Source organism: Symphalangus syndactylus, chromosome 10 (genome assembly GCF_028878055.3).
Source record: "Symphalangus syndactylus isolate Jambi chromosome 10, NHGRI_mSymSyn1-v2.1_pri, whole genome shotgun sequence".
Lineage (NCBI taxonomy): Eukaryota > Metazoa > Chordata > Mammalia > Primates > Hylobatidae > Symphalangus > Symphalangus syndactylus.
In genome coordinates, this window is record NC_072432.2 from 39174535 (window position 1) to 39200584 (window position 26050).

The 26050-nt window shown below is 40.3% G+C and overlaps 1 protein-coding gene across 1 annotated transcript; it reads left to right on the top strand.

Annotated features, from left to right (window-relative positions):
- Positions 1-485: 485 nt before the first annotated feature.
- Positions 486-17288, top strand: ADH5 (alcohol dehydrogenase 5 (class III), chi polypeptide). Its single transcript, XM_055296944.2, has 9 exons — positions 486-597; positions 4066-4167; positions 7161-7302; positions 7825-7912; positions 11638-11857; positions 12009-12269; positions 13501-13636; positions 15834-15972; positions 16104-17288. Exons 1-9 carry the CDS (start codon positions 586-588, stop codon positions 16126-16128), a joined length of 1125 nt encoding a protein of 374 aa, XP_055152919.1. The 5' UTR covers positions 486-585; the 3' UTR covers positions 16129-17288.
- The last annotated feature ends 8762 nt before the right edge of the window (positions 17289-26050 follow it).

The following is a 26050-nucleotide window of genomic DNA, read 5'->3' on the forward strand; positions in this document are numbered from 1 at the left end:
TACCCTTCAGGAACTGCTGGAATGGGAGCTTGGGAAGTTTTCAGCAAACGCCTCTCTCCTCCTTTGTGGCCCCTTTATTCCCAAAGCTGTGTCCTCTCCCTATGACGAGTCCCTTGAGGGGCTGTATCTTACTCCTTGTGTCTCCAAGCACACAAAATCTGTATTAGGGGAGGCAGCATTTGCCAGTGGAGCACAAAGCTGTCGCAGGTCTCTTACTGGTTCTCAGGCGCTTTCAGTGAAATTCCCGTTCCCTCACCGTCCACATCTGTAATTTGCCAGTCTTATCTACGATAAGTGGTGTAAAGTTACACGGGGAAGCCCTTTCCCGACAAAAAAAACGAGTTCTGCAACAAGTCCGTCGGATTTTAGCAACGAAACCGGCGCCCTGCAGCCTCGCAGGCGACTGCACCCGGGAGCCCACAACTTAGCGGAACGCACCACAGCTCAAGCACCGCCCTTCCGGTTGGAGCCACTGCAAGCCCCCCCACGCCCCGCCCCTCGCTAGGCGCTCGCCATGCCCATGCCTGCGTCGCTGCGCGGCCCACCCCGGATGTCAGCCCTCCGCGCCGACCAGAATCCGTGGACATGGCGAACCAGGTAGGGCCCGCTGAGCGGAGGGCCCTGAGTCTCCGAGGGAGGGAGTGTATGGCATGGGACTAGGCTGCTATCCTCGGGGGCGCGCGAGGCTCGGCGCCCAAGACGAGATCTGGCTCCTGGTTCTGAAACTGGGCCCCCGGCGAGCGGCTCAGCTGGGCAGAAAGAGAAGGAAGCTTTGTCTCCGCTCTTCAGTCGCGAAGCAGCTTTCTTTGCTGCTTCTGGGACAGGCGGAACGGGGTGGGGGTGGGAGAGCCGGAGAGTGGGGGGCAGGGGCTGGTCAGGTCGGTATCCCAGTGGAAATGGCTTAGGAGCGGCCACGCATTGCTTCTTACACGAAACTAAGTAACTCGCTCTGGGTCATTCTTGCAGCTTGCATACTTGGCAGAGCTACAGCCAGATCCCGTGCTCCTAACTCCTGGGTTGCTTGTGTTGCATAATTGAGCCTACGCCTTAATTATTGTGCCTCCAAGGAGTGTATTTTGGAAAGACCCCTACATCCCTTTCAGAAACATTTTCGAGCACTTAAATACCAAGAGATTTATATTCCCTCTAGCCCTCACATAACAAACACCTCTGCGAGGTGTTATCCCCATCTTATCAAAAACTGAGGTTTGAGGTTGGTTGTGCTTGGTCACACCAACGATGGCGAGCTGGGATTCCGACCCAGGTCTGCTCCTCTATGACAAATTCATAAAATACAAATTAGACAGTAAAGAAAGGCAAAAATTACGAATAACATAGTCTAAAGTTGCTGATTATTTTAATGCTTTGCAATTTTGGACATTTTCTAGTAAGACATACGGCCTTAAACATATGGGAGTTTGAAAGAAATAAACTGTAACCAGTCTTTCAGACTTAAACTGGTAGTTGCTTTTCCTTATTATTGAGTGTCTTTATTCAGAGAAGGTGAAAGATTATAATTGTTACTGTAGTTCAAATGTTGAAGTAGGGCCATTTCCCGCGGATTTAGAGTGGGGCTTTGTTTTGCTTAGAATTGTCAGTAAAAGGAAAAGGTTAGGCTCCATTAAGACATTTTTCAAAGAGGAGCAGGCCATCAAATTTAATATTCTTGTTTCTTTGGATTTTTATTTGCATAACTTAATTGTTAGTATTCTGAATCTGACTTGTGGAGTTGAAATTTATGGCACATTGAAGTGAAAAAGGTTCTAATGCAGTGTCTGATTCTTTGTACTATGAGATTTAATATCTGCAATTTAATTTTAAAAATGATCATTTCCACATTTCCAGCCTCACCAATTTACAGAGGCCATTCTTCCCCCCCGCCCCCCCGCCCCCAGTTCAGACGGAGTTTCGCTCTTTGTTGCCCAGGCTGGAGTGGCGCGATCTTGGGTCACTGCAACCTCTGCCTCCCGGGTGCAAGCGATTCTCCTGTCTCAGCCTCCCGAGTAGCTGGGAATGCCCGCGCCCGCCACCATGCTTGGCTAATTTTTGTATTTTTAGTAGAGACCTGTTTCGCCATATTGGCCAAACATATTGACCATATTGGCTGGTCTCGAACTCGTGACCTCAGGTGATCCGCCCATCTCGGCCTCCGAAAGTGCTGGGATTACAGGCGTGAGCCACCGCACCGGCCTACAGAGGCCATTTTTTATATCTGTATATAACTCACCTCTCCTTTCCCTCAACCGTTTGTTCCGTTGCTACCAATAACTACTAACTTATTTTGCAAAGCTATGCTGTGCCAAGGATTGTGTTAGGGACTTCATATTCTTTTTTTTTTTTTTTTTTTTTGAGAGGGAGTCTCGCTTTGTCACCCAGGCTGGAGTGCAGTGGCACAATCTTGGCTCACTATAAGCTCCACCTCCTGGGTTCACGCCATTCTCCTGCCTCAGCCTCCCCGGTGGCTGTGACTACAGGCTACTGCCACCTCGCCCGGCTAATTTTTTGTATTTTTAGTAGAGACGGGGTTTCACCTAGCCAGGATGGTCTCGATCTCCTGACCTCGTGATCCGCCCGCCTTGGCCTCCCAAAGTGCTGGGATTACAGGCTTGAGCCACCGCGCCCGGCCAGGGACTTCATATTCTTTCTTATTCAGTTCTCACAATCACCCTATATATAGGTGTTTTATCACCATTTGTAATTACCTTTTCCTCATCCTTCAGTATCCTGGTTAGAAGTGAAGCTCTCCCAAACCAAGCAAAGTTACACTCTTAACCTACTTTTTTTGCTTTCTGTATTAGTTTGTGCCTGTCTCTTTAAATCACACTCTTTGTAATTATTAACTTTAAAATCTGTCTCCTGTAAACCCAGTGGTTTACAACCTTTAGTCTGTCCACACATTTCTCAAGTGTAATGTAAACTTATCAGAACCCTTCTCATTACGTGTGATTCTCTGGTAGTGGAGGATATACTTGACTATAATCTCTAAAGCAGGTCTGTATGCTATAGATATATTAGTCACGTGTAATATTAAATTCTTAGCCTCATTAAAAAGAAAAAAGTGAAGTTTTAATAGTTTGTTTATAATAACATTATAAATAATGTTATTTAACATAATTAAAATACCATTTCAACATGTAAGCAGTATTTTTAAAAATACTTTTGATGAGATATTTTTACTTTTCTTTGAATGAAGTCTACAAAGTCCAGCTATATTTATAGCATATCTCAGTTTTTTTTTGTTTGTTTGTTTTGAGACAAACTCTGTTGCCCAGGCTGGAGTGCAGTGGCACAATCTCGGCTCACTGCAACCTCCACCTCTCGGGTTCAAGCCATTCTCCTGCCTCAGCCTCCTGAGTAGCTGGGACCACACAGATGCGCACCATCATGCCCAGCTAATTTTTGTGTTTTTGTAGGGACGAGGTTTCACCATGCTGGCCAGGTTGGTCTTGAACTCCTGACTTCGTGATCTGCCCACCTTGTCCTCCCAAAGTGCTGGGATTACAGGCGTGAGTCACCACACCCAGCCAGTGGTCATTTTCTAAGTGCTCAGAAGTCATATTTGGCAAGTGGCTGCTGTATTGGCCGGTGCAGTTACAAGGGATATAGCTCCTCATTGTTACACTCCTAATCCTCCTTCCCACCCTGCAGTTTTGCACCAAGCCGGTGGTATTCAGAACAGCCTGAGCAAAAGAATTTCTTCAGGCATGTGTTAAGCATGCAGATTTCTTGGACCCCATGCCAGACCTGCTGAATCAGATTCTCTCGGAACTTGTGTTCTTAACCTGCTTTTGCATATGCATTGTAGAGGGCCATTAAATATTTGATGAGTACAACTTTTTAACCAAAAGATACTTTTCTGTCTGACCAGGTAATCATCTCAATTAAGTCATTTTTGATGTATAGTATTTGTGTGAAATCTTAAAACATATCACTTGGAAGCATACGTTTCTTTGTGAATCTGTGATATACTTTTTAAGATTAGCATTAATCTGTATCTAAATTGCCTATTAAGTAGTTATTTGTTTAGGAGGATAAACAGCTTGCTCCCTTTTTTCCCCACTTCAGGTTATCAAGTGCAAGGCTGCAGTTGCTTGGGAGGCTGGAAAGCCTCTCTCCATAGAGGAGATAGAGGTGGCACCCCCAAAGGCTCATGAAGTTCGAATCAAGGTAATGATACATTTAAGGCACTGGAGAAAAAAGAGACACAATGAGGTCTCTGGATAGATGAGTATCTAGATCTGAGATCTGCAGAGGATAAATCCCAAAGGACAGTGTCAAAGAAAAGGTGTTGAAAGTCATCCAGCCTTACAATCACAACATCCTTCTCTTATCCCTTACCTTTGCAGCACGCTTCACCATCTCTTTTAGCTTTGATCTTGGGCTGAGCAGCTATCTCCATGGGTCACTGGAGTATTGCAATTTATCTTCTGCAGTTTGGGTTTAAGGTAACTCTGTAGGATACTCATTTTTCTGCTGATTACATAACTTTAAATATATGCTGACACGTTAGAAACAAAAGAAGAAATGTTACCAGAAAGGGGTACTTATTCTGACCCCGGAGAGGGTTCTTGTACCTCACGCAAGAAAGAATTTGGAGTGAGTTCATAGGGTAAAGTGGAAGCAAGTTTATTAGAGAAGCAAAGAAATGAATGGCTACTCCATAGTCAGAGCAGCAGTATGGGCTGCTCAACCGAGTATACTTATAGTTGTTTCTTGATTATATGCTAAACAAAGGATGGGTTATTCATGAGTTTTCCAAGAAAGGGGTGGGCAATTCCCAGAACTAAGGATTCCTCCCCCTTTTAGACCATATAAGGTAACTTCATGACATTGCCATGGCATTTGTAAACTCATGGCACTGGTGAGACTGCCTTTTGGTGTACAAATGCACTATAATTAGCCTATAATGAGCCTTGAGGATGACCAGAGGTCACTTTCATTGCCATCTTGGTTTTGATGGGTTTTTACTGGCTTCTTTACCCCAGCCTGTCTTATCAGCAGGGTCTTTGTGACATGTATCTTGTGCCAACCTCCTGTTTCATTTTGTGACTAAGAATGCCTAGCATCCTGGGAATGCAGCCCAGCAGGTCTCAACCTTATTTTACCCAGCGCCTATTCAAGGTGGAGCCGCTCTGGTTAAAATGCCTCTGACAGAAATGGTCTTCAGTTTTGCCACAGCGACTTAAACAAGATTTGAGAAGAGGCTCCTGATTGAAGAGTAACAAGCAAATGAAGTCACCTTGCTTAGAGAGCTTTAAAATGCACCCACCCTGGCGGACAAGGGTAGGGTTCAGGGAATTCATTATTCTAGTGCTTCTTAACCTCTGGTGGCAGAGAAATGACGTTACCCTTGGAGAGAGGCATATTGTACAAGGCAGCCAGCTGGAGAGATCTTTGAAACCTTGGCATGTAGAAAACTTCATGCGTTTAGCATTCTACTACTGTCTACTTGTTTTGATACCAAATTAGTGCTTTAGAGTAGTGATCATTAACATTCTAGGAAAAGAGTCACAGCAAAAAAGAGCTGTGACTTGGAGTATATTTCCCCTACCATCTCACTTTCAAAACACACCACACATACTGGCTCATGCTCCCAACGATCACAAATATCGGGTGGAGCAGACCAGGACCAAATAACATCTTTTTTCTTTTTTTTTTTTTTTTTTTTTTTTTTTGAGACAGAGTTTGACTCCATCGCCCAGGCTGGAGTGCAGTGGTACGATCTCGGCTCGCTTCAACCCCTGCCTCCCAGGTTCAAGCAGTTCTCCTGCCTCAGCCTCCCTAGTAGCTGGGATTACAGACATGCACCACCACGCCTGGCTAATTTTTGTATTGTTAGTAGAGACGGAGTTTCACCCTGTTGGCCAGGCTGATCTCCAACTCCTGACCTCAAGTGATCCACACGCCTCAGCCTCCCAAAGTGCTGGAATTACAGGTGTGAGCCACCGCACCTGGCCCAAATAACATCTTAAGGTCCTTCGCAACCCATACCCAGGAATTTGAAATCTTACAATAGTGTTTTTTTTCTTCAAATTCAGAAATTAAGCTGACTGATTTTGCCACTGAAGAAGTTTGTTCTGGATGTAGTAAGTGCCCATACAGCTCAATGGGTATTCATTGTGCTCATTGAGCTGTATGGACACAATGAGTATAGCCGTCTTCCCTGCAAAACTGCAGACAGGTAGCAAAGTTTTGTTACATTGTAAGTGGATATATAAGCCAGGAGCAGAGACGCATAAATAGAAATACTCCAAGATTTTGCCTTTCTGTGCTTTTGGTGGCTTTAAAAGATAAGTCATGGCCGGGCATGGTGGCTCACACCTGTAATCCCAGCACTTTGGGAGGCCAAGGCAGGCAGATAATGAGGTCAGGAGTTCAAGACCAGCCTGGCCAGCATGGTGAAACCCCATCTCTACTAAAAATATAAAAAATTAGCCAGGCCTGGTGGTACGCACCTGCAATCCCAGCTACTCAGAAGGCTGAGGCAGAAGAATCACTTGAACCTAGGAGGCGGAGTTTGCAGTGAGCCGAGATCATGCCACTGCACTCCAGCCTGGGCGATAGAGCGAGACTCTTGTCTCAAAGAAAAATAACAATAAGTTACTTGAAAGCCAGAGCGATAGAGATAACAGGCTTATTTAAATAGAACTTGTGTGTGGTTTGTAAAAAGGGGGTTGGTTCCTCTAAAAGTTCTGAAATTTGGCCCAGACTCAAGCAGCCTGGCCTATTTCAGAAATAGTCATTACCTCTTTAAAAATCATATTTCCCGGCTGTCATGAGAAAACTAGAAGTGAGATGGATTCCACCTGTTTCGCACACAGGCGATGTTTCTCTCCATACTTGAAGGCATAGTGCCCATAAAATGACCTTGTTTACCTTCTTTTGCTGACGTGCACTGAAAGGGGGACTAGATGTTCCCTATTTCATTGCATATAAATGCACCATTGCTTTTATGTACCACTAAAAAATTGCTGCCAATTCTAATTGTTAAGATGCCATGGATTATAAGCACATGCTGATTTTAGAGAGGTTAAAATATGAAAGAAATGTGTCTTAGAGTCAATGAAATATAGTATTATAATAAAATGACTTTATTGTATCTGTACCTCTGAATTGCATGCACACACATTTAAACATTCATTGTTTTAATGTCCTGATAGATCATTGCCACTGCAGTTTGCCACACTGATGCCTATACCCTGAGTGGAGCTGATCCTGAGGGTTGTTTTCCAGTGATCTTGGGACATGAAGGTGCTGGAATTGTGGAAAGTGTTGGTGAGGGAGTTACTAAGCTGAAGGCGGGTAAGGAGAATACTTGAACCACTTGTTTGATAATTTTGGCTTATTCCTATGGGGAAATTGTTTTTCTGATAAAACTACCCACTATTTATGAATAGGTATCATCTAAGTAGATTGTCAAGATTCAGTTGATTCCTCATCTGGGAAGCACAAATATTTGGATATTGTTTTCTCTCTGATTTTGCAGACTACTGCTTTTGTGAAACTTTTCTAAGTACATTTCCAAAACCAATTTTGGCATATTAAGCAAGAATTTTTAGAGATGCATCAATGAAGCAGGATTTTGAAGCATATAACTTCATTGTTCTTCAGTTATTGTTTAAAGAGTTTCATTTAAATAAAAATATTGAAACATACTTTTTGCATGGTCAGACAGTATCTGAATGATGTTACCTAGGTAAAGTTCTAAGACTTAAAGTTTTTAACTTTGCAAAGCCACATCAGTTGACAGGAATTTGCAAGGGCTGATGTTTTCATTTAGAAATAGATACTACCTATTCAGGATGTCTTTGCATTTGTTTCCAGGTGACACTGTCATCCCACTTTACATCCCACAGTGTGGAGAATGCAAATTTTGTCTAAATCCTAAAACTAACCTTTGCCAGAAGATAAGGTTAGTATCTTTTTATGTTCTTCTTAAAACACAAGTGCTGCGGGATAATTAAGGAATCACAGAGACCGAGGGGTTGAGGAAGAATTATTTAATAATTTAGGTTCACCAACCCAGTCGGATTAACATCCAAAGGACTGAGCCCCGAACAAAGAGTCAAGCTACCTTTTAAGCATTTTGTGGGGTGGGGGGAGACCTGTGTAGAGGGGAGCATATTACAGAAGCAAGAAACAAAGACAGTTATTCAACTGAGACATGCATTACATCATTTCTTACTTTTCAAGGAACAACGTGTTTTATGACTTGAGATGATCTCTGTCTAGTGACCTTGCAGCTGCACAGCTAGAGAAACAGTCTTCACAATGCCTGGGAAAGGGAGAGATAAGGCTCACTAGCCACAGAAAAACAGGCAGTTAATTTTAAAGGACTCCAGCTCTTTCTCTTCCTCTGGGGGAATTGGGTTTTCTTACATACAACTGAGTTTTTGCTTGCACATTCTTTAATTTCTTTTAATTCCTATTCCACAAGATCATATTAACAATGATAAGAATAAATAATTGTGTGGCAGTTTATGTAGTGCATTGTACATCAGTGGTTTCATTCCATCTTTATAGCAACCTCACTACTATCCCCATTTTCACAGATGAGAGAAGACTCAGAAATTAAGAGGTTTTGACACAGAGAGGGTACCTGGGCACAGCAACAACCTTCTCTACCATTTGCGGTTTTCTGCCTAATTGTGCAACTGAAGAAACATTTATTTTTCACATGAGGAAATGTGTAGCTTGTAAAGGTGGCTGATTTAAGTAACTTGTGCAGCCCTCAAGGGGTTGTCTGCATTCTGTCTCCTTTCTACCCCATAAAAGAAAGAAGCCGGGGGATGTGAAGAGACCAGGGGAGTGACTCCACCTAATGCCTCACCCTGGCCTCACCTTGCCCAGCTGTGGTGCCCTATGTTAACCTTGGCTGGTCTTCACAAAGGCAACTGGGCCCTGGGCCCTCCATGTCCCAGGATCCCTTACCCTCCTGCCCCAGAATGGTTTGTCATAATCTGTAAATTTGTTGGCTCATTTTTCTTTCAACTCCTTTATTTTTCATTGAACAAATCTCTGCTTTCGAAGAGTTGAGGGTATCTGCTATCATTTTTTCTCTTCTCTCCCTCCCTCCTGCTGCAAAGAAAAGAACCAATAAGTTTTAGGGATTTTTGTGTGTATAGACATTGTCATCTGGATGTAACTTGCTTTGAAGCAGTGTTTCCGTTGTGAGTGTCTCTTGCTACAAATATTTGTTCATATTTTTGTGAATTCAATACTATGTACCATTGTATTATAGTAACTTTTTCTAAAGCAAACCATAAATATACTGACTTTTCTTACAGATAAAAGAGAAACTAAAGGGGTGTGCCCAGTATCACCAGCCGTTAAGATATAAATTTTATATCTTTAAGATATAAAAGATATCTTTTTTATAAGATATAAATTTAATGAGAACAATTTATAAGATATAAATTTTATATCTTTAAGATATAAAAGATGCAGAATTTTCTGTACCCATTCTCTTCACATAACAGTAGGCTAAATTTGCCAAACCACGTAGTAAGGAAAGACATGCTTGTGAGATTAAACGAAATCATTTTTATGAACCATTTTAGTGTCCAGTAAGTGAGAGTAATAAAACTTACCCACTAAGGCTATTAGGAAGACTGCAGGAGATAACCTAACTCCTTGATACAGAAAAGGTAGTTGTTTTTATTGTACTAGGTAACAACACTGAAAGAACTACCTCTTTGAGGAACTTTCAGATCCCCTTGTGTGTCTTCCGTTTTTTTTTTTTTTAATTGAGGTAGAGCATGCATATTATAAAGCACTTAAGGTGTATAGATCTTAAGTGTACAGCTCAATGAATGATTAGGTATATAAACACCTGTTGATTTGAACATCACCCAGATCAAGATAGAGAACCCTGCCAGCACCCGATAAGGTCCCTCATGTCCCTTACAAGTCAGAACCTACCTCCCTCTTAGGTAACCACTGTCCTGATTCCTTTGACTGTGACTTTAAAAAATTAGCTGGGCTTGGTGGCACGTGCTTGTCGTCCCAGCTGCTCAGTGGCTGTCGTGGGAGGATCATGAGCCCTGGAGGTCGAGGTTGCAGTGAGCCATGATGTGCCACTGCATTCCAACCTGGGCGACAGAGTAAAACCCTGTCTCAAAAAAAAAATTCTTTTTGATGGAGCTTTGTCACCTGTTCTTTGTTTCTGGTCATATTTATTTTTCTCTCAAAGGAAACGTATTTGCTCTTGAATCTAGAGGCAGTCCATTTTCTCTTCATCTGTGTATTTATTCATATGTATGTTCGAAAGAGTCTAAGAGTATACATCAAATTATAGTGTTCAGCCTGGGCAACATAGCGAGACCCCGTCTCTATGCCCCTGTAGTACCAGCTACTTGGTACTGAGATGCAGGAGGATCACTTGAGCTCAGGCGATCCTCCTGCCTCAGTGTTGAAGGCTGTGGTGAGCTATGCACTCCAGCCTGGGCTGTCTCAAAAAAAAGCAATTATAGTGTTTATTTTATTTAAAATAACATAATTACTAAACATCAATTCTGTGCCAGACACAATGCTAAAGCCTCATATAACATCTCATTAGACTTTTATAGCAATTTGTAAAGGAAGTTACCTATGTTTCTCAGCATTTTCTAGTGAGAAAATGAAGGCATAAAGATTAATTAACTTGCTCAGATCACACAGGATTTGAACCCAAGTGCTCTGACTTTAGGGTGGGTACTCCTAAGCAAGATGTTACATCACCTCTGTTTAGAATAGCAAAAATAATTTTTGTTACCATTTATTATATCAGTGGCCTTTGTAAGCTTTTTGGGTTTTCTTTCCTATTGTTTTGTTTTTTTTTTTTTTTGGTGTAACCAAGTCACAGGCAAAACAAAGTGAAGAAGTAATTTAACTTGCATTATTGAGGACTGTTAGTTACACTTCAGAAAAATGCCTCCTGAAAGATATAAATTAGCCAGTTTGGCCATCTGTTTTCATCAGCTGATCTGGTTAATGGTTTGTAATCTCTATTTGCATAGATAATGGTTTTGGCTTTATCCTTTATGACGTTATATTTGCTCACAGAGGTTTTTTTATTTTTTTTTATTTTTGAGACAGGATCTCATTCTGTCACCCAGTCTGGAATGTAGTGGCACAGTCACGGCTCACTGCAGCCTCAAACTCCTGGGCTGAAGTGAACCTCCTGCAGGCACGTGCTCCGCTACACCTGGCTAATTTTATTTTTTGTAGAGATAGGGTGTTGCTATGTTGCCCAGGCTACTCTTGAATTCCTGGGTTCAAGTTGTCCTCCTGTCTCAACTTTCCAAAGTACTGGGATTATAGGAGTGAGCCACTGCACCTGGCCCACCATTTTAATGATGGGATTTTAAAATAATTCCATCTGATCCATAAGTTGTACCTCTTTAAATGAGTTCAATATTCTGACAGTATGATCTAGAAGGATAGTGAATATTGGAAAAGATGGATAAGATTATAAATATAAATTTCCTTTATAAGGCATTGCTGCAAGGTGCTAAATTACTAATGAATATATTTGAAATTGTAGTTTACAACACTTTCTTAATATTTACTGGTCATTATTTTTAAAACTGATTTCTTTTTCCTGTGGGTTTTAAGAAACCTAATTCCAACTTGCCTTTTTCCTTTTTTTTTCTTTAGAGTCACTCAAGGGAAAGGATTAATGCCAGATGGTACCAGCAGATTTACTTGCAAAGGAAAGACAATTTTGCATTACATGGGAACCAGCACATTTTCTGAATACACAGTTGTGGCTGATATCTCTGTTGCTAAAATAGATCCTTTAGCACCTTTGGATAAAGTCTGCCTTCTAGGTTGTGGCATTTCAACTGGTTATGGTGCTGCTGTGAACACTGCCAAGGTAAGAGACTGACTTGAGTTTTTTGCTTCTGCCTTCCAATTTAATTCAGTGAAACTTTCCTGGAATAGTGAAATTGGCCCATCTGTATGAAACCCAGTGATTCTCTTGACTGTGGTAGAATGAGTGCTTTATAAACTTTCTTTATTCCTAGGTGGAGCCTGGCTCTGTTTGTGCCGTCTTTGGTCTGGGAGGAGTTGGATTGGCAGTTATCATGGGCTGTAAAGTGGCTGGTGCATCCCGCATCATTGGTGTGGACATCAATAAAGATAAATTTGCAAGGGCCAAAGAGTTTGGAGCTACTGAATGTATTAACCCTCAGGATTTTAGTAAACCCATCCAGGAAGTGCTCATTGAGATGACCGATGGAGGAGTGGACTATTCCTTTGAATGTATTGGTAATGTGAAGGTCATGGTGAGTATGGGCTTCATTCCTTTTTAGTTTATGGAGCTGCTTTTTTTGAAGTGCAGTTTTAGATTAAAAATTGTTTTGTTTTGGCAAAGGAAAAGTCTCTTAAGAATTATTCTAGTGAAAGAAGGGGAAAATATCTATTTGAACTACAATGGGAAATGATACAAGAACAGCTCAGGGAAGGATGAGAAAAGATGTTTCTTTGCCTTTCAATGCCTGCTAAGTGCATGTCTCATGAAATGAAAAGACAGAATAAAGCAGTTGTGCAGAGCATGAGCTTTGGAATCAAATACACGTCCACTTACTAACTCAGTGACCCTGAACAAACAGCTTCTCTCAACCTCAGTTTCCTCATCTGTAAAATGCAGGTACAGGTTGAACATCTATCCCTAATCCAAAAATACAAAATGCTCCAAAATCTGAAACTTTGAGCACCAACATGATGCTCAAAGGAAATGCTCATTGGGGCATTTCAGATTAGGAATGCTTAGCCAATAAATACGATGCAAATATTCCAAATCCGAAAAAATCCAAAATTCAAAACACTCTGGTCCCAAGCATCTCAGATAACAGATAATCAACCTGTAGTAACAATACCTACTTAAACCTACATAGACACTCAGTAAAAGTATTACTATTAATTCTGCTGCCTGCTTTTTAAAATTAAATCCTTTAGAGTTTTGAACTAGTTTACTTTTTAAAATAGAAAGCAAACACTTCAAATTATTTTATGTTAATATTTAACCAGGTTAATTTGTTAAAATAAATTGTTCAGGCCGGGCATGGTGGCTCACGCCTGTAATCCCAGCACTTTGGGAGGCCAGGGCGGGTGGATACTTGAGGCCACGAGTTCGAGACCAGCCAGGGCAACATGACGAAACCCCGTCTCTACTAGAAATACGAAAATTAGCTGGGTGTCGTGGCGCACGCCTGTAATCCCAGCTACTAGGGAGGCTGAGGCATGAGAATCGCTTGAACCCAGGAGGCGGACGTTGCCATGAGCTGAGATCATGCACTGCACTCCAGCCTGGGTGCCAGAGGGAGACTCTATCTCAAAATAAAATAAAATAAAAATATAAATTGTTCAATAAAATTGAGCTCACCAAATGTTGAGTTTGGCCTTTTGTTGCCATTATCTTTAAAAACTATGCCATCTCCAGAAGTTTCTGGGAAGCAGTTGTTCTCAGGAAAATGCACTGACTTCTGTGATTTGGTCGTATCTCTGTGCCTGCAGAGAGCAGCACTTGAGGCGTGTCACAAAGGCTGGGGCGTCAGCGTGGTGGTTGGAGTAGCTGCTTCAGGTGAAGAAATTGCCACTCGTCCATTCCAGCTGGTAACAGGTCGCACATGGAAAGGCACTGCCTTTGGAGGTAATTCGATGGATGAGATGACTGCATTTTCTCTTGTTATTTGCATTGGCAGATGTTTAATCCCAGCCTAATTTTTTTATATTAACAAGAATCTTCATGGGCTGCCTTCTGAGTTTTTGCACGCAAGGCTGTTTTATTAGAAGGGATTCAGACTCAATCACTATTTATCCCTGGGACGGGGGAGGTGCTCACCTTCTCCTGAAACATAGGGCCACTTGGTGCATATTCTATAAAAGAAAAAAATCAATATTCTGATAGTGAGGAAGTAGTTATGGGTATAGCAGGGGCAGGAAGTTGATTGCAAAGTAAGCAAACAGTATCAGCCATGGTGTGTTTCTTGTGGACTCAAGTAGCTTGTTACATTTTTATTCATTTTTCCAGGAGTGCAGTGATCACTGGATGTGATCATACATCTGTCTGATTTTAGCAGTAACCAATATTGAGTCTCAAACTGAAAATATTTAATTGGACAAAGCCTTATCATAAAATCAAAAAGCTGCTAGACTGATCATTTTTCCCTTTGTGATCCTAAAAAGTCCTTGGTGGTTTGGGGTTGCGGGGAAGCAGTTTCTATCTTTTCCATGGTTGCTCAGCCAGAGGAGAGAAAATATGTCACAACATGTTTGTATTTCCCAACAGTCGTGAATGAATGAGTCTAAAGTTTTTAAAGGGCTTTAAAAATATATATTTATATTTCATCATCCTCTTAAAGAAAAAAAATCACACAGTGTGTGTTTTGAATGATCTGTGTTTAACGGTTTGTCTTTTAAGGTCCTCTACCTCATATTATGCCAGCTTTTTTGAAGGCCAGAAGAAAAGATTTGGAAAATATGCTAAAATGAGGGGTTTGGCCAAAATCTTTCTTCTTTGTAACTACAGAATTTGCCTTAGAAGATGTCAATCTGACTTGCCCTCCTCTTCAAAGCTCTAGATACATGTCACAGCAGAGTATCATAGAAGAAACTTTTTAAGCCATGTATGCTATTCGGGGGTATCATTCTGGAGTCCATAGCTGTATTTTAAAGGGCATTCTAAGCCTGGCTGATCCAGGGGATCTTGGTAGTAACCTCTAACTGAAGCCTCATTCTAGATTCTAGCACATGCTGGTTGGGAAATTCCCTGTATCATTGAGTCCCCTTGCATTGCTGATCTAAAGATAATAGAAGCTTTTGTCTAGAGAACAGGAGTGGCTGTGGTCATCTCAGTTACCAGGACATTTAAAGGAGAAAGAAAAAATCCCCACAATTTGTGGGGAAAGAATAATTAGTGGAGAATATAAGGGAGGAGATTTGGAAAAGGCTCAAAAGAGGTTTGAAATATCGTTGATAGCATCATTAGAAGGTGAGAAGGCTTCTTGTTGATTGTATTGCTTCTTTAGATACAGTGAGAAATTGAAGCACCTAATTTTATTTAAAATCTTACCATTTAGTTGGGCCTGGTGGCCCACACCTGTAATCCCAGTACTTTGGGAGGCCGAGGCGGGCGGATCACGAGGTCAGGAGATCGAGACCATCCTGGCTAACATGGTGAAACCCTGTCTTTACTAAAAATACAAAAAATTAGCTGGGCGTAGCAGCAGGCGCCTGTAGTCCCAGCTACCCGGGAGGCTGAGGCAGGAGAATGGCGTGAACCTGGGAGGCAGAGCTTGCAGTGAGCCGAGATCGCGCAACTGTACTCCAGCCTGGGAGACAGAGCGAGACTCCGTCTCAAAAAAAAAAAAAACTTAACCATTTAGCTAAAGAGTTCTACTTCATTTTTCATTTTCATTGTTTTCTGTTCTGAGATACTATCCCTATTTCATTGTTAAATTTAAAACCAAGGAAATAAAGTCCTGTATTATATCAGTTTTTTTCTTCCTTGAATATCACGATTACAGAAATCTTTGCTGATGTGGACCTAAATAAGCTTGTTGTTGAGACTTCCAGAGTTCTGTCCTGGGTAGTTTAAAAGTCTCAATTGGCCGAAACTTTAATGAGGTTTTAGTAAATCTTAATACAGAGAAAGGAAAATTTCAAAAGTATTTACTTCTTAACTGAAAGGTGTTTGTCAAATTCTTCATCTCCATACTATTTTTGAATTTCTCATTACTCTTTAACTCATCAAAAAATTCATTCTTTTAAATGCCTTTGTGTCCTCCACTAAGTAACAAGCATACTGCAGAAATTTGTTGAATAAATTAATGTGTGATTTCTTTTAGGATGGAAGAGTGTAGAAAGTGTCCCAAAGTTGGTGTCTGAATATATGTCCAAAAAGATAAAAGTTGATGAATTTGTGACTCACAATCTGTCTTTTGATGAAATCAACAAAGCCTTTGAACTGATGCATTCTGGAAAGAGGTAAGCTTTCTCTTTATATATCATAGAATGTAATAACGATGTCGAGTTTGAGGGGATGGAGAGTCGAAAAACACAATTTTAGTTGTCTTAAAGGTATCATTTAAAACTTAGTATATTGTTTCCTTTTACAGCATTCGAACTGTTGTAAAGATTTAATTCAAAAGAGAAAAATAATGTCCATCCTGTCGTGATGTGATGGGAGCAGCTTAACAGGCAGGGAGAAGCGCCTCCAACGTCACAGCCTCGTAGAGCTTCACAGCTACTCCAGAGAATAGGGTTATATGTGTAATTCATGAATCTCTATAATCAAGGACAAGGATAATTCAGTCATGAACCTGTTTTCTGGACGCTCCTCCACATAAATAATTGCTAGCTTATTAAGGAATATTTTAACATAATAAAAGTAATTTCTACATTTGTGTGGAAATTGTCTTCTTTGTTTTATGCTGTAATCATTGTCATGGTTTGTCTGCCCATTATCTTCATTCTCTAAGGGAAAGGGAAAGGAAGCAGGGCAGTGGTGGATGTCTGAAACCTCAGAAACATACATTGAACTTTTAAGGGTCTCAGTCCCGTTGATTAAAGAACAGATCCTAGCCATCAGTGACAAAGCTAATCAGGACCCAGGTCTGCTTCTGTGATATTATCTTGAAGGGAGGTACTGTGCCTTGTTCATACCTGTACCCCAAATTCCTAGTATGGCATCTGCCCCTCAGGGGGCACTAAAATGTATTATTGAAACAGCATTGTGGGCTTAAATAGGTGTATGTGTGTGTTGGTTGTGACTGTACTATTTCTAGTACAGAGAATTACATAATATCCAGTTCTCAGCACCTACTTTTGTCAAATCTTAACATTTTGCCACTTCCAGATCACATTGCCATTCCTCCCCTCCAGAGGTAACAATTATCCAAAATTTGATGTTTATCATTCCTGTGTTGTTGTACTTCCACTGTGTATAACCTAAACCATCTATTCTTTAGTACTGTTTTATATATTTTTAAGCCTTATACTTGCTCATTCTACAGCTTTTCTTTTTTCACTCATTATTGTATAATTATGTGAAGCTCTCATTCATTAATTTTAGTACTGTGTAGCAGTATTCAATTACGGGAACTACCGTAATTTATCTGTTCTCCAGTTGAAGGCATGAAGTTGTTACCAGTTTCTGTATTACAACACTGTAGTGGAACATTCTTCTGCATTGGGCTCACTGCATTAGTTACTTAAGACATGTATCACAGAATAAACACATTTAGCCTTATAGACATTGCCAAATTGCTCTTCAAAGTAAATATGAGTTTTTGTGAATTACATTGAGTGTGGAATGGTGTTTTATTATGACTAGTTTGCATTTTCGTCAATTCTCGTTAAATCCTTCATTCTAATGGACATTTTATTATGAAGAACCTGTTCATATCCTGTGCTCAACTTTGTATTGAATTATTTCTCTTTCTCTGAATAATTTTTAGGAGTTCTTTTATTCTAGACATCAATCATTTGTCAGTTTTATATGTTGCAAATATCTTCTAGTCTATCTTGTGACTTTTCTTTTTACTTTATGGTATTTTGTTGAATAAAGTTTTAATGTAGTCACATAAATCTTCCTGGTGGTGGTAAGTAACATTTAGGTTATTTTATCCTGAGAAGTATAAAGAAGCAAACAAAAATGATCCAGGATATTACCATCCTGATAATCCTTGACATAAAAATAAATTAATGAATGCAATATACCTAAGGGTTAGAAAATACAAATTGTCAGGAAATTAATTATACAATGAGAAAGAAAAGCTATACACCCGCAAAAAGATGGGTGATTACTGTTAAGTTTCTTATGTATCTTTTCAGAAGTTTCTATGCACACAATAGCATATATATCCTTTAAAATTACACAAAAGGAATACTATCAACACTATTCTGTGAACTTTTTTCTCCACATGATGATAACGTAGAGTTTATATCACTGCATCACGTTTACCATGCAAATATCTTTTGGTTGGATTGATGCTATATGCTTTTTCAATTTATCGATATGGTTTAAATGCTCCCACAGAATTGTGTGTGAGAGAGCAATGTGTCATTGATTGAAAAGTGGGAAACTGGTAGTTATGGTCAGGACTTCCCCTTTTCAGAACTTTGGTGCATTTGAAGTGCCTGACTGACAATGTTGTCCAGCTTCCCTCCTGTTTTACCTAGAGGGCTGGAGATAGATAAGAGGGCCTAAAGGGGCCACAACTATTACCATCTTAAGTGGACTGAAAGGAAGGAGAAATTAAAACTAGCTTTTACTCCACTTGTAGGAAATGTGCTTCTAATCTTTGGTGTAGCCCAGCCTTCTAGGAACAAAAGTATCCTGTGTTGGCAACTGCAATAACAAAACAGTTATGCAGAGCATGGAGGAGAGCCAATAACTCCTAAAGGTCTTGTTCCTTTGACTTTTCTTCTCAAACATGAGATAGATATACATGAATTGCAACGGCAAACGTTTTTTAGGTTCGCCAATATGAAAACGTAAAGCAGTTTTAAGATTAATATTAAAATAGGACAAGTGCGGCAGCTCACAACTGTAATTCCAGCACTTTGAGAGCCCAAAGTGGGAGGATCACTTGGCCTCAGAAGTTCAAGACCAACCTGGGCAACACAGATGTCATCTCTAGGAAAAAAAAAATTTTTTTTTAATTGGCCGGGCATGGTGGCATGTGCCTGTGGTCCTAGCTACTAAGGAGGCTGAGTTGTTAGAAAGATGGCTTGATCCCAGGAGGTCGAGACTGCAGTGAGTCATAATCGCAACAATGCACAGCCTGGGCAACACAGTGAGACCCTGTCAAAAAAAAAAAAAAACTACTACTCTAATTCTTGTAGCTAGCCTATTATTGAATTTGCTTTTCATTTCTGGCACAGTTAAATACATACTCTTGAGCCAGCTGATTAAGTTTAGTATTAGCATTTCCTGGCTGAAAGCACAACTATCTCTTTCAGAGATCCAGTATAAAGAATCAGTTTTACAAAATCTGTGCTTGAGCCCGGGAAGTCGAGGCTGCTTTGAGCTGTGATTGCACTACTGCACTCCAGCCTGGGTGGCGGAGTGAAACCCTGTCACAAAAACAATAAAAATAATCAATTTTACAACATCTTTACTATTAGAATTCCTGGGTCATGAGACTCGGCTGTAGTTGTCAAGTCTTTTTTTTTTTTTTTCTTTTGAGACGGAGTCTCACTGTGTTGCCCAGGCTGGAGTGGAGTGGCACGATCTCAGCTCACTGCAACCTTCACCTCCCGGGTTCAAACAATTCTCCTGCCTCAGCCTCCTGAGTAGCTGGGATTACAGGCGCATGCCACCACGCCCAGCTAATTTTTGTATTTTTTGTAGAGACGGGGTTTCACCATGTTGGCCAGGCTGGTCTCAAACTCCTGACCTCAGGTGATCCACCCACCTCAGCCTCCCAAAGTGCTGGGATTACAGGCGTGAGCCACTGTGCCTAGCCAAGTCTTTCTTTTTAAGGTCAGTTTAATACATCGTCTTGAATTGAGGAATTGCTTAACATATATATGTTATATATGCTAACAACTGCCTGGCTCACACCTGTAATCCCAGCACTTTGGGAGGCCGAGGCAGGTGGATCACTTGAGGTCAGAAGTTTGAGACCAGCCTGGCCAACACGGTTAAACCCTGTCTCTACTAAAAATACAAAAATCAGCTGAGTGTGGTGGCACACAACACCTGTAATCCCAGCTACTCGGGAGGCTTGAAGCCGGGAGGCGGAAGTTGCACCACTGCACTACAGCCTGAACGACAAAGCAAGACTCAGTCTCAAAAAAAATAAACAAACCAACCATTGACTAAGTGCATGTAAGCAAATCTACCCTGGTTGTCCCAAATTGGGATTCAACCACTTTAGAAGTATTGTTAGAAATTTTTTCAATTGATACATAATAGTTGTACATACTTATGGGGCATGTGATATTGATGTGCATACAATGTATAATGATCACATCAGAGTAACTGGAATATCCATCACCTCAAACAATTATCATTTCTAAAAGAACATTCTAAAGCTGCTCTTTTAGCTGTTTTGAAATATACATAAATTATTAATTGTTGGAAAACTTTTGAAAGTTGTCTTTAAGCTGCTTTTTAGGACAAGAGGTATATAATTGCAATACAGATGGATATTAACTTCCACTGTATATTTCATTAAAGCTAGTAAAATTTTTTTAAAGGATCTAAAATTTTGCCATGTAAGGAACTTAAGCATCTTTAATTGGAAAATGTTTATATTCCCAATATAAAAATTTCAAGTATTTCCTGCATTGCCATTTTTAGCATGTTTGGCTATTCTGCTATTTAACCTACCTAGTGATACTCGCTGGAGACAGTCCGTCTACAGGCATATCTGATAGGCACAAGTTCTTTATTCACACAAAACTAACATACAGAGTAGAATGCATGGGATGATGAGGTCGTTTGGGATAGAGGTATGGAAAAAACTCATCATGTCCAAAACTTTACTACAGTGGAGCCAGTCAACATGTGTACAACTTAACACCTAACAAAAATTGCTCCAAAAAGTATACATAGCACTATTTCTGTTCATCCCATCTGAATGGAAAATTTTACTTAGCTGGTAATTCTCAAAATGTTTTGACGACTCAGGGAAGGGGAAACATATTTTACATGCACAGGATGCTTCATAACTTTTCTGCTCGGCTACCAATCTGCCATGTAGGCTGATGATCAAAGTCCTAAAGTACAGTTAGTTCTTTGGGCCTACAGGGACACCTTGTGGACTAACTGGTTTCAGCCAATGTTTTTCAATTCACACACAAGATCAATTTCTTCGTCAGCAAATACCTTTTAGAAAAAGTACACTACAAACACATTTGGAAAACATTTTATTAAGTACTGTGTAAACAGCTATTTAGATAATAATTGCATAGAACTATACCAAGGTAATTGTGTCTTTAAAGAACAACTACCAAGTGAACAAGATGTGTAAAGTCCTCTATTATACAAGATTTCCTTTGGTGGAACATTACGGTGACAAAGCAGCGTAATGGGCTCTTAAGCAGATTCATTTTTATCAAACTGGACATATCCGAATTCCTTATGTTTAAGAGAAATATGCACATGCTCCTTTCAAGAAAGGAGTGATAACCCACCATGGAATTACCTCCAGTTTAAACATGTACTCTTGACTGCCAAGAATATCGAGATATGTTAAGCAAGATAAAACAGCAGAACACGCTTTAAAATATGTTGATCTCTTTCTCTAATCTACATGTTAATACTAAACATTCTTATCCTTGGCATTGTTTCCTCAGAATCATCCAGGGCTTAAATTCAGATTTAAGTTTAAAAAATTCTATCTGGAATTGTCTGGTGATCTCTGACCCAACTACTGAAACAAAGCAAATTTGCTTTATAGCCAGTCACATTCTATATAGAATAAAACAGTTGGTAGTTGTCGTATCACTGCACAAATAGGAGATTGCCACAGAGAAGTGTGGTGATTTGTTCTCCTAGCCACAGAATCAGTTTAAAAATTGTAGAAATTGGCTGGGTGTGGTAGCTTACGCCTGTAATCGAAGCACTTTGGGAGGCTGAAGTGGGAGGATCACTTGAGGCCAGGAGTTCAAGACCAGCCTGGGCAACATAGTGAGACCCTGTCTCTATAGAAAAATAATAATCAGGTGTGTTGGAACATGCTTGTAGTCCTAGTTATGTGGCAAGCTGAGGTGGGAGGACTGCTTGAGCCCAGGAGGTCATGGCTGCAGTTAGCCATGATCATGCCACTGCCTCCAGCCTGGGGAAAAACAACAACAACAACAACAAAAAAAACTATTAAAATACTGTGAACGACTAACAGCACAATTGTGATAAGTGAAAAATGAAAATTTTTATAGGAAGTCCTTCTTGAGTGCTCCACATATTAACTTTGGAGTAGTCTAGTACAATACCAGTGTCAACCTTCTTTCAAAAATAACCAGAATCACCATATACAGACAGTTCTATTGTTGCTCACCCACAGTCCCCAAAATGAAAAGCAGCAAACACGTAGCCAGGGCCACCTTATTCCTGCTTCATCTTGCAAAACACCCAAATAAATGCAAACTATTTTTCTCTTTTTCCTACTTACCACAAAAGGAAGATGAGAGGAGGCTGCCACAAGCGGGCCAGAGTTTCCATACATATACTGTGTGCTAAGCTAACCTTTCCTTAGGTGTCCATTTTTAAAATAGAACAAAACACAACTTTTATAGGTTTTAGCCTAATGCAGCCTGTGTTATGAAACAGTTTGTTCCTAAAACATGAATGTCTACATGTTATGTTCCAATATAAAGGAGTTGGCCCCATCAAAAAGTGGGCGAAGGATATGAACAGACACTTCTCAAAAGAAGACATTTATGCAGCCAACAGACACATGAAAAAATGCTCATCATCACTGGCCATCAGAGAAATGCAAATCAAAACCACAATGAGATACCATCTCACACCAGTTAGAATGGCCATCATTAAAAAGTCAGGAAACAACAGGTGCTGGAGAGGATATGGAGAAATAGGAACACTTTTACTGTTGGTGGGACTGTAAACTAGTTCAACCACTGTGAAAGACAGTGTGGCGATTCCTCAAGGATCTAGAACTAGAAATACCATTTGACCCAGCCATCCCATTACTGGGTATATACCCAAAGGATTGTAAATCATGCTGCTATAAAGACACATGCACATGTATGTTTATTGGGGCACTATTCACAATAGCAAAGACTTGGAACCAACCCAAATGTCCATCAATGATAGACTGGATTAAGAAAATGTGGCACATATACACCATGGAATACTATGAAGCCATAAAAAAGGATGAGTTCATGTCCTTTGTAGGGACATGGATGAAGCTGGAAACCATCACTCTCAGCAAACTATTGCAAGGGCAAAAAACCAAACACCACATGTTCTCACTCATAGGTGGGAATTGAACAATAACACTTGGACATAGGAAGGGTAACATCACACAATGGGGCCTGTTGTGGGGTGGGAGGAGGGGGGAGGGATAGCATTAGGAGATATACCTAATGTAAATGAAGAGTTAATGGGTGTGCCATGGGCACACCAACATGGCACATGTATACATATGTAACAAACCTGCACGTTGTGCACATGTACCCTAGAACTTATAATAAAAAATAAAAGAGAAAAAATAAAAATAAATTAAAAATAAAGGAGTTGGAAAATGAGCCACACTGCCACAAGTGTGGTATAATTTACAGGTGGTATAATTTGCTCCTCTTGTAGCTGGAGAGCTTGGTAAAAGTTAAACACCATCAAATGTAGACAGAATCTTACTACACTGTCTCAAACAATTCCAGTATTTCTTTTTTTTTTTTTTTTTTTTGAGATGGAGTCTCACTCTATCGCCCAGGCTGGAGTGCAGTGGCACAATCTTGGCTCACTGCAAGCTCCGCCTCCCGGGTTCACGCCATTCTCCTGCCTCAGCCTCTCCGAGTAGCTGGGACTACAAGCGCCCGCCACCACGCCCGGCTAATTTTTTGTATTTTTAGTAGAGACGGGGTTTCACCGTGGTCTCGATCTCCTGACCTCGTGATCCGCCCGCCTCGGCCTCCCAAAGTGCTGGGATTACAAGCGTGAGCCACCGCGCCTGGCCGAGTTCCAGTATTTCTAACTGCCAGACCACTAATATATCCCTCCCCACCTCTATTGTATTTTTTGCCCCCGAGATTCACTGCATTCATTGTTAAAGTGGCCCGTGGTTTATGAAATTCAGAATAAGATCTAAATTACTTCAATGATATGTTCTAAGAAAAAAAGAATCATAAAGAAATTGTGTACTTTATTGTTAGCAGTAATTTTGGTGTAGTAACTTTGAAACAATTTTACGTCTGGTAGCATCAAGCAAATATTAATCTCCCAGATTACTTGTGTAGGAAAAAAGGTATTTTTACAGTGAAAAGGTCTGACAAACACCAAGTGATCAAACTTTGCATCAGCAATAAGGTGACAAGAACATTATGTGCCTCATGTTGTACAATGAATGGGGCATACAACTGCCATCTCTGTAGTCTTCCACCAAGATGTTTATCCTGAATCTATCCTCATGAGGAACAATCAGACAAATGGACTATTGTAAACTAACCTGATTTTTCAAGTGTCCATTTCGTAAGACATCAAAAAAAGTGTGAGGGTTACTCTAGCATGGGTGTCCAACCTTTTAGCTTCCCTGGGCCACAGTGGAAGAATAATTATCTTGGGCCACACATAAAATACACTAACTATAGCTGATGAGCTCAAATAAAGGCCTGTGCATAATTTTCGTGATATCCACCACCACAGATAAAGATCCTCGCATTCAAAGGATTAGACACGGCTGCTAGAGTTAAGAAGACTAAGACCAGGTATGGTGGCTCACTCCTGTAATCACAGCATTTTGGGAGGCCGAGTCAGGTGGATCACCAGGGGTCAGGAGTTCGAGACCAGCCTGGCATCAACATGGCGAAACCGTCTCTACTAAAAATACAAAAATTAGCCTGTGTCATGGCAGGGGCCTGTAATCCCAGCTACTCGGGAGGCTGAGGCAGGAGAATCACTTGAAACCAGGAGGTGGAGGTTGCAGTGAGCCAAGATTGTACCACTGCACTCCAGCCTGAACGACAAGAATGAAACTCCATCTTAAAAAAAAAAGGAGACTACAGATACATGACAACTAAATGCCATGAATTTGGAAGCTTTAAATAACATTTTGGGGGAAAATTAAAGTTTATGTCCTATACATTATATAATTCTGTATTAATATTAAATTTCTAATTGTACTATGATTATGTAAAAGAATGTCATTAGGTTAAGAGATACATGCTGATGTAGTAGGGTGAAGTACGATGTTGCTTCTTTCAAAAGAAAAGTGCTTATACAGAAATAAAGCAAAGGTGACAAAATGACATTTGTTAGATAAAGGTAAAGAATATATGATTATTTTACTGTACTATACTTTCAACTTTTCTATAATTTGAAAATTTTCAATATAAAAAGTTGGAGATAAAAAAATAAAAATTTTAAAAGAAGGGAAAAACAAGAAGGAAATCACTTACAGATACCTGAGGGTAAAGGTTAAGCAAAGTGGAGCATCCTGCTCTCAGTTTTAACCAAATCCAATGAAAACCCAGAAGTCGTTAGAGAACAAACTGAGGAATCAAGCAAACAAATTCCTAAACCTCCTCACCAACTCTTGCCTATTAATTTAGATATGTGGGTGCAAGTGGTATAAAGGTGTTGGTTAATCCTTTTTATAAACAAAAGACATAAAATGAAGTTCACGTTTCCCTTCTTCTAAGTTATAATTCCAAAGGAGTTGGAAGACTGGCAGGGGGAAAAAAAATTATTCTAAAAGTTAATGTAAACAAAGTTAATACTTTGATTTTCTTTTCTTTTTTTTTTTTTTGAGATGAGGTCTCACTCTCTCACCCAGGCTGGAATATAGTGACACAATCATAGCTCACTGTAACCTTGAACTCCTGGGCTCAAGCAATCCCCCCATCTCAGTCTCACGAGTAGCTAGTGCTACAGGCTCGCACACCATGCTCTTATTTTGTAAAAAGGTGGCAGAATGATGAAACTAGGTGTTTTGTCACCTAAATCCAGTGAACATTTGTAATTAGATATATGCAATTAGACTAGAGTCCATATTGTTTTAAAATCTCCCAAACTAAGAAGAGCATTATCACCACTGTGGTGTTTTATCCTTTAACCAAAAAACTATCACACCAAGATCTTTTTTCCTTCAGCTTATCTTCTAATGACGGACACTGAATAAGCCCACATTGTTAATTCACAATCAGTACATAAAATGCTCCCCTAATGTTCAGCATTCTTTCTTAAAAGCTCTCAAAAATATGGTTGCATCTCAAATGCTGCTGGCACTCTACTGAGTTTATGTACAGCCATTACACCTGAAAAAGCATTTCTACTCAAATGGTCGTGAATTTATTTTAGATTATCAAACAGCCTCCCCATTCCCACCATTTCCCTCTGAAATCCCAAAGAAATGCAGCAAAGTTAATCACTACATGG